Source organism: Haplochromis burtoni, unplaced genomic scaffold (assembly GCF_018398535.1).
Source record: "Haplochromis burtoni strain Fernald_Lab_line unplaced genomic scaffold, NCSU_Asbu1 Contig_2229, whole genome shotgun sequence".
In the NCBI taxonomy this organism is placed as follows: domain Eukaryota; kingdom Metazoa; phylum Chordata; class Actinopteri; order Cichliformes; family Cichlidae; genus Haplochromis; species Haplochromis burtoni.
In genome coordinates this window covers 4,929-14,262 of record NW_024584590.1, presented here as the reverse complement: position 1 = coordinate 14,262, position 9,334 = coordinate 4,929, and the positions used below count along the sequence as shown (strand labels likewise).

The window sequence follows — 9,334 nt, the reverse complement described above, 5'->3', positions numbered from 1 at the left end:
AAAATAACACAGCATCCATTTATCTCTTGCGAGCTACCGCCCCAAACATTTTATTAACACCATTCATCCAGTCACGCCACAGACCAGTCTTCTTTTATGTGCTACCCTGGAGGCATTCATGAGCTTTCTTAAATACAGTGCCCCCTGCTGGTAAACCTTATCATTACATTAACATCTACATATCAACACATTCACCAATGCCTTTTCTGTATTGTGACGAATTTTGAAACCCAAGTTAAACTTCATATTTATAATTGCCCGGCAAATGATTACTTGCTGTAGCTGTTTTACCACTATTTCAAGAATGCTTCAGATAAGAAGGAGATTGGACATTGGTCTATAACTAACCAAGACATCAAATCATTGCATTGCTTATTTACACTTTATACACTTTTTTGAAATTGGGGATGTGTCATGTGCTGATAGGTAAAAAGAGTGTGCATTGTCCCTTTCACATAAATGTATAGCAGGACCCATTAGCTAACTAGGTTAGTACTAGGCTACAAATAGAAGTATACAGCAACCCCGTCTGTGTCCAAAAGAAACAAACGCTGCCTTTTAGCAACTGCTACTGACATCCAATGATACACCTGCAGCCAGGCTAGTTATTATTACTAATTAAATGCTTAAAAATTGTTGAAATAGGGTTATTATTTTGTATTTCTAGTAAACATTTATTTATTGTTAGGTATGAAAATGTTATACTTAAAGAACAAGAATGCAGACATACCAATACAACTCATATATTTAAAGTGTAACTGAACTGAACAAAAGTATTGTGATGCTCATAATGTAACTCTACAGATTACATCAGAATAATTTTTAAAATTACAGGAGTATCTATCTATCTATCTATCTATCTATCTATCTATCTATCTATCTATCTATCTATCTATCTATCTATCTATTCTATCTATCTATCTATCTATCTATCTATCTATCTATCTATCTATCTATCTATCTATCTATCTATCTATCTATCTATCTATCTATCTATCTATCTATCTAAAATACATGGCATAGGCTAAATACTTTTCTTTTTTTTTGCTTTTATAAGCATTGGTAACAGTTCGGTGAGGCTCATGGTGGCAGACTGCAACAGAAGTTGTCAAAAGAACATGAGTGAAGGTGTTCTCCTTGATTTAAAGCGTCATTTAATCAAGTTGAGCTGCAAGGGGAGGGTACCACGTCTGTGTAGAAGAACAGATAGAATAATAAAAGTGAGAGGGACCAATTTTAGCACAAAAAAGTAATATAAATATTTTTAAAATAAGATTAGGCTAGCTGAGTTTGTATTGAAAGCAATATTGGAATATTGCAGGTTGTTTTGTAATCATAAGTACCTCGTGATGCAGGTGGGGGGCGAGGAGGTTTGAATGTGCTTCCTTGTGCTAAAGTATCCACAACCCAGCTGAGGGCACTAGAGCAATAATCCATCTGGAAATAAAGAGCAGAATAACATAAAGCTGTATCTGAGAGAATAGCCATTTTTAAACCTCAAGAAAAACCACTTGAAAAAAAGCATCTCATCCTTTCCTTTCAACCTGTTATGTGGCAGGTCTCATCTGTAGGCATTGGAGAAGCTATTGTGGCCTGTTTCCAAGCAGTGACAGTGGCAAAGCCTGGCCCCTGTTTGCCAGTGCTACATAAAAGCCCTCAGTTCAGTTCTTGAATGGCTCTCTTCTCTCAGACACATTTAGAAATTGGTTTTCTTTTCTGCGCTAGATGGTATTGCCTACACAATTTCTTTGCACATGCACGCATTTATACCACTGATTGCACTAAGTTGGTTAGTTTAAGTTCTGCATCTGTTTCTTTCATGTGACATTCTCCAAACCATGAAAGTACTTACTAAAGAATTACTTACCTTCACACAAACATCAACCAGGAAACAACTTCACATTATCCAACCTGAAACTGTCTTTTTGCTGTACAGTAGGTATTTTCCCTATGTTTCAACTTCCTCTTAATGTAATTTGCCAACTGCCACCTGCTATGAAGTGCTTTAACCTATATTTAGAATAATTTAACTCTGCAGACATGCTCTTTCACAGCAGCTCCACATATGTATGATGAATGAATCAAAGGGTACAAAATGATAAGTTGGAGCTTCAATTTTACCTGATTCTCCAGAGACCGTAGTCTGTGTTCGAAGTCTCTGCTTTCACTCAGATGTTTAAGCACACCATCTACCCTATATAAACAAAGATACATTTACTTCAGAATGATGGAGTCACACAGTAATAAATAATGCTGCTCCAGTGGAGGATGAAGGTGTGCTCACTTGGCAGACATCCGTTTGAGCCTTTCTGAGTCGCTGCTTTTCTGGATCTTGTTTTGAGCAGTCAGGAAGTCTTCCTTCTGAATCGTTTCCCACGTTGATAATCTGTTCGCTGCCTTTGCTTCCAAGTCTAACACTGATAGAAAAGACCAAGAGTTGAAATGATTACTTTTCAATTCAGTTTTCATGCTTTCATCACTGCTAAACTGAGGTCAGTGAGCAAGTAAACAAAAAGCCTAGTCTTTTAACTTGGCACTGCCATTTTCAGTTAGTAACTGAGTGATAACAGGGCTGGCACTGTTTAACCAAAACCCACAATTACCAAATAAAATTTAGAAGACATTTAAGAAATTACCTAATTCTAATCATGCGTGGATTCCTCACTCAGCATTTGATTTTTTAGAGTTAAGTAACAATAACTTATTAGAGTAACACCCCTGATCCAATACTGACCAAAGTGGTGAATCTTTACAGAGGGCACTTTGCGGATGACCCTCTTGATGAAGAGGTTGATGTGTGAGAGGATAATGAAAGGCGGAGCCAAAGCAGGACGGGAGTGGTACTCAACAATCAGGTTGTAACGCTGGAACTTCCAGTAGATGTCACTGTGTTCCTGCACTTTAGAGAAAGTGTAGCTGTGTGGATACAAGCAGATCAGAGCCACTGAGTCAAACCATTCAGTTTGTGAATGCAGCCAGAGAAACATAATGACAGACTGGTTCTTTACCTAAACATGGCAATAAGCAGGTTGATGAGCAGGATGTTGGTGACCAGGAGATATACAACTAGCAGAATCACTACCAGCCAGTTACTCTCATGACTTCTACACGGCTCTTCACCGCTCTCAATCAAAGTCACATTGTGTGTACAAGTGATATCCCAGTCCTTGCCCACTGCAATAAATTGGAAAAATAAGAAATGATTAAAATTATAATAACACTCAATTTCAAACTGCTGTGATGAAAGTAGGTTCCAGGAAACTGCAGCATTTTAAAAGAAATTTCAGCTTTAACACAGATTTTCTTATTTTTATGCCAGCTGCACAAACACATGTACCATCCATCTCTTCCACAGGGATCTGTCCAAAGATGTGCAAGTATGGCCTGTAGAAAACTCTCCGAAAAATGCGATTCGGGTTTGGATCATAGGCGTAGATCAGAGCCTGATTGGCAACTCCATACGCCATTAGCCACACACCCAGGAAGAAGAGGAAGAAGAAGATATCCTTTATCTAAACAAGAGGAAATTGTGATCTTGTTTTAGCCATTATATATGTAAACATAATGAGTGTACCGCAGTTGTAATGCCAACTAATATGGGGCGCTGTTTGTAAAGTGAAACATGCAAAAATTAACGGTAACATTTTTTCACATTTAGCTCAAGACCTTACAAAAACATGTTTTTTGAGTAATTGTTTACAACATTTCGTAAAATATTTGTAACTTTACATATTTAAAACACAATTTTAAATATTAAATCTAAATGTTAAATCTAAATATTATATTTAAATCTAAATGTTACAGGAAACTAAATATTTAGCTAACATGCAAATTCAACGGAAAATATCAAAATAAAAGCTTTACGAAAACCCTCCGGTGCAAAAGTGTGCTAAACACCATGAGCTGCTTCACTTCTTGCCTACCAGCACGTCCAGTCATTTAGCTGAAAACATTGGAAGATCCGTTTTGTCGGCCATCCAAAGGTTCAGCAGTAGTGCCCTCTCAGCAGCTGCAGTCTCCACTTCACAATCGCTGCAGCACAAGTCCAGCTAAATCGCTGGACATGCTCATAGGTAAGAAGTGAAGCAGCTCATGGCATTGAGAAGTGACCATCAGGGGAGAGCAGACACAGGCTGTATCCCAATTTAGGGTCTGCAGCCTTAAAGGCCATTTTAAGGCCGATTACATTACAGCGATGTGACGAAGGCTGTCCCAATTCAAAGGCTGCTCGAAATGCGGCCCTCAAATGCGTACTTCATTTCCCTGAATTTAAGGGATGTGGCGGTGTAGACTTCGTGGCCCAACATATACCAGAATTCATAGCGCGATGGTGGGTGTGCATAATTTTGCCAAAAAGAATGGTGGAAGCGAGGTGGCCGAAGAGTAAACTTTTAAAAGTACTGAACAATATGTCACTTATTTATGTGCAAATGTTGAATAATGAAGAACATTAAAACATTACCGTTGGCCACATGTCGGCAGAGTTATGTGACATTAGCGATGTTAGTACTTTCAGTGTTTACTTAAAGCCTTTACTTTAAAATATACACTGTTCAATAGTCAACCTTAATCTTACAGAGAATGTGATGATTTTATGGATAATTAAAGTCAGTCATATATCCACAAACACAACAAGCTGAAAGTCAGTGATGCTGCTCGGTTTGCGGTCCTGAATATCACGGCACAAGCAGGAAGCAGGAGGAGGAGGAGGAAGAGTCAGCAGCAGCTGACACATGGAGAGACTAGACAGACTGTTCCCTGTTTGTGAAGGACTGCTAGAAAAGTTTAAAATAACTAATTGTCTGTCCTGAATCAGTCTTATTAGGTAATGTTCAAATAATTTTATCATTTGTCAGTGTGGGAGAAAGTACTCAGGGCCTTCAGGTTACACAGTATGAAAGGCAGAAACAAGTTTAATATTCAGAAACCTAAAGTATGTATCAGCAGCAGAATGGACCTTGTGGGATTATAATATTATCTTATGCTATGTTATACCCCTAATTAAAGATTGTGAAATTATTATGTAGTTTTAGTTTGCAGTATTCTCCTGAATTAGAAGAAGGTGATAACTATTACATTTGTTAAATTGATTTCTATTACATTAGACTGCTGATTCATGTGTGAATGAATGATATTGTTTATGATGCATTATACTGCTGAGTTATAAGAAATACTGTTTTCAGAGAGTCAGGACCTTGCTTTTTCTGATAGTAGAGGAGACAGAGAGCACATTCCACGGTAGCTTCACCCCCTTCACCACCGTTGTTGAAGGCAGACAAAATAGGGAGCCAAGGCCATAAGTCAGGCTCTAGAAAGAATGTGAATGTTTAGGTTTTTACGACTAGGTGGGGGCCAAAAGAGGCTATAAGAGCTTGAGTAACCCTCCACCAGTTTGAGATTTGCTGTGACCCTCTTCATGGATGTCTCCCCATCCGGATGGTTTGTGCTCTTAAAGTGTTGAATTGTATGGATTAAAGGATTGTTGAGCATCTATACACCGAGTACTGTCCTTCCTTCAGCCTAAAGATCGAAAGAATTGGGAGGATTTAACAACCTAAAATAAATGTTTGTTTCAGTTCTATGAAGCTTTGAGTATTTTGTATTAGTAGCACTGCTGTGTTTGTTGCATCATATTGCTGTAATTGTTTATATGCTTTATATATTTTGAGGTAAGTTGATCTATAGTGTTACATCATATTCTATAAGAATGTTATGTGTTTGTATACTTTCTGCCCAGTTTGACCCATTTAGCAGAAGCCAGCCTGTTTAAGGCTCTGATATCTATTCTGTATGACTTAAAGCAGTTATGACATGGTCTGATTTTCTCACCCAATAAAGGAATATTTAATATATCAGTCTACTCTTCATTCTATCAGAAACAGTTATCACAGCTCATACATTTTCTTTTTATACATATATATGAGCATTGAGCCAAATTTAGTAATGCCAACATGTTAAACGAACAACATTTGTCTCTTATATATAATACATCTATATATACACAGTCAAAGATACTTGTCTTTGAGTGAAGATTTAAGGTGGTAGGAAATATAAATAACTGCAACTTGAATCTTTACTGAAGCTCAGTATTTGACACAGAGTTCACTGCTGTAATAACAAATAATGATTAATATAATGACTATAATATTAGCCATATTATAATTATATTAACAAAGTGAGATGACTTTAGTCTCATGATCAACATTAGTTAGTAAATAACAATTAGCTAATCTTGAAATGACTGTTTAGTACAGAAATGAACCCCAACAATCATGTTTTACAGTCCTGTGGTCTCAGCCTCAGATACTTATCAAATCTCACAAAGCTCATGTAGAAATTTATTTATTTTGGTATTCCCATTGATCCTTACAATAAATTTGCATGTTAGCTAAATATTTAGTTTCCTCTAACATTTAGATTCAAATATAATATTTGGATTTAATATTTAACATTTAGAGTTAATATTTAACATTTAGATTTAACATTTAAAATTGTGTTTTAAATATGAAAAGTTACAAATATTTTAGGAAATGTTGAAAAAAATTACTCGAAAAACCATGTTTTTGTAAAGTTCTGAGCTAAGTGTGGAAAAATGTTGCCGTTAATTTCAGCATGTTTCACTTTACAAACGGTGCCCCATAAACTGATGGTAACTTTCTCACCATCTTTCCTACAATGATGATTTTTGGCCCCAACTGCTTGTGAATGGCAAAAATGTGAATGAGTCGAAGGGTGAAGACCATGTAGTCCAAACAAAGCATATCCCGGCCAAATTCATGTGACAAGTGGAACATCCTGTAACACAAGCAGTTAAGTTGAATCAGTAAGGTAGCAGCACCACCTGGTGGCAAACCTGTAAAATTTGTTTTTTTTAAAGGAGAAAATATTTTAAATTTAAGTGACGAAAAGTTCTGGGGGAAGATGAAAGGAAATTATTTATGCCACGTTACATCCATAGACACAAACTAAGGACAGCACTTATACAAATGTTACAATTTGCAATGACAAAGCTTCATTCAAGTTTTTTTTTTTTTCAGTAATCCAGTATTAACATTTATTATTTTTTATTTCTTGTCCATACCTGCAGATTAGTCCTATAATGAACAGGCTGATGGCAGTGAGGTCACATTTATTCCACACATCCTTAATGTAGAGTCTGAACCTTTGACGCCAAGTCATCGTCCCCAAAAAAATTGTCTTGAAGAAGAAGATAAAAGTTAAAACAAGTAGAAAAAAGCTATACCAAACTATAAACAGGTGACATGTATCCAAACACAGAAAACCACTCTCTATGTGCTGTTGTCATTTTAAAGATCAAGTAGAAATCCAACAGGAATAAGATTTGAATTTATGTGATTTCTTTTAATCTTCAGTGCATTTGTTAAGTTATATGAAATCAGTAACAAACATTAAAATCTAATATTTTTTTTGTGACACAGGAGCATGTTAACCACAGTATTGCAATAGCACTTTGGCAATAGTTCAGTTATTATTTTCAATTCTTCCCTTTACATTTTCTATAGCTACCAAAATTGTCTGGATATAAAGTTCTAAGTAAGATGTGTCTCTTCACTCACCTGTCGGATCTCCTCACAAACGAGGGTGAATACCCAGAAGTACAACACACACTCAGCAGCACCTGGACCTGAGGGTGGTGGGGGCTTGAAATCAGCCAACAGCACGTAGGCGAAAAACAAGAGAAACAGGAAGTACATCAGGACGTTGCCCAGAAAAGAAGTGACCGGTGCAAACCAGAACTGACACCAGCGTGACACTATGAATGGACGCTGTGGTGGTCGGTAAGGTACACCTGTATCAAGGATTATAAATACAGATTGGAAAGTGAGTAAAATGACAGCATATGGAGACAAGAATCATTTCTTTAGTCAGACTTTCTTCTTGTAGTGAGTGACAACACTTATTCAAAGATGACTTTTTAAACAGGACTCACCTTTAATAGTACCACTCCTGTGAACTTCTGAATCAACGTCACTGCTGTAAGAAAAATAAAATTGATTTAATTATTAGACTTTAGCTAATGGAAATCAATAACATAAAGACAACAAACTGATGTTCTACAGATTAACACTGAAGAGTACAAGTAGAAATATTACTGGTGTTTGATGTCAGCGAAAGAGAAGACGGTGGTCCCATAGAGACTGTTAGTGTCCTGGTCTGGCCCATCCTCATTAGGAATTCCTTCCTCCTCTTCCAACTGATTATCTTGTTTTCTATGAGGTAAAATAAGGGGTAAAGGTTTAAAAAATACCAAATAAAATTCCAAGCCTTTCATCTGAAAAAAAAAAGAATTTTACCTGAAAGAGATGAGATTGGTGTAGCAGAGGATGGGGCAGAAGAAAGTGAGCAGGAGCTTCCAGACCTCTGTTTTCCTCTTCATATCACCCCACCAGATATGGGACAACAGAGACTGGAAGAAGACAGAAAAGCAGTCCTTATCCATCAACAGCAGCTCACTGGCTAAACATGAAGGTGGGATGTGTTGTTTTTTGAAGCATCATGCCATTTTTACTTTGTACTGAATTCATTTATAATTCAAATGATTGTACTGTTGTGTATTACATGGTCTCATTCAATGATAGTGTACATTTATAGATTTGATTGTATACAATCAAATCTATGGTCATTGTATACAATGACCTAAATAAGTAAGCGTTAATAAACAGAAAATGTTCAATATTTTTTCATGCAAATATGACAGCTTTTTTGGATAGCGTTTTTATGTTTATTAACATTTGTTATTTATATGTTTAAAATAAAGATTTGATACAACTTCAGATTGAATGCCCATGTACTATTGGAAATTACATTAACGGGGCTGGGATGAGAGAGGAAAATCCTGTAGATGACGTCACTCTTGGCGGCAAAAAAACCAGCATATTAGGTTAAAAACGTTACAGAGGACCAGGGATAGAGGAGGACTGCTGTGATTGCGGCCATTCCCCAACTCTCTGTGGGTGAACTCTGTACTCATGGCCATTAATCAGGGGTCTTTTGATCAGTGGTTGTTGGTAAACGGTCATGACAATTTGAATATCAATGATCATGAAAGTGATGATGACCTGATGATACACTGTCAGTCAGTGGTGCCAGTTTCGGAAGAAGTCAATTAGATGAGTGACAAAATATTTCTCCCACTGAAAACGCTACAACTAAATGAATAGAATCAACTTTTGGGATTTCCTTACCTGGATGATTCAAAATGCGTTAAGACACTTATGAACACAAGCGCGTTCATACACACAGGTGTGATCACAGGTGCTCACGGACACACACTATCTTGGGCTGCTGCCTCTAAATATATTTTATATCATTA

At 36.8% G+C, this 9,334-nt stretch overlaps 1 protein-coding gene across 1 annotated transcript in view; it reads right to left on the bottom strand.

Annotated features, from left to right (window-relative positions):
* Positions 1-954: 954 nt before the first annotated feature.
* Positions 955-9,334, bottom strand: part of LOC102297106 (transient receptor potential cation channel subfamily M member 5) — a gene marked incomplete at its 5' end in the record, with an annotated part of 13,304 nt that continues 4,924 nt past the window's right edge. The window contains 13 exons of the mRNA XM_005952830.3: positions 955-1,190; positions 1,344-1,437; positions 2,122-2,194; positions 2,285-2,417; positions 2,735-2,916; positions 3,009-3,174; positions 3,338-3,512; positions 6,663-6,795; positions 7,082-7,197; positions 7,578-7,810; positions 7,952-7,995; positions 8,115-8,231; positions 8,316-8,428. Of these exons, the coding sequence (XP_005952892.3) occupies positions 1,159-1,190; positions 1,344-1,437; positions 2,122-2,194; positions 2,285-2,417; positions 2,735-2,916; positions 3,009-3,174; positions 3,338-3,512; positions 6,663-6,795; positions 7,082-7,197; positions 7,578-7,810; positions 7,952-7,995; positions 8,115-8,231; positions 8,316-8,428 (1,611 nt within the window). The remainder of the gene's footprint in view (positions 1,191-1,343; positions 1,438-2,121; positions 2,195-2,284; positions 2,418-2,734; positions 2,917-3,008; positions 3,175-3,337; positions 3,513-6,662; positions 6,796-7,081; positions 7,198-7,577; positions 7,811-7,951; positions 7,996-8,114; positions 8,232-8,315; positions 8,429-9,334) is intronic.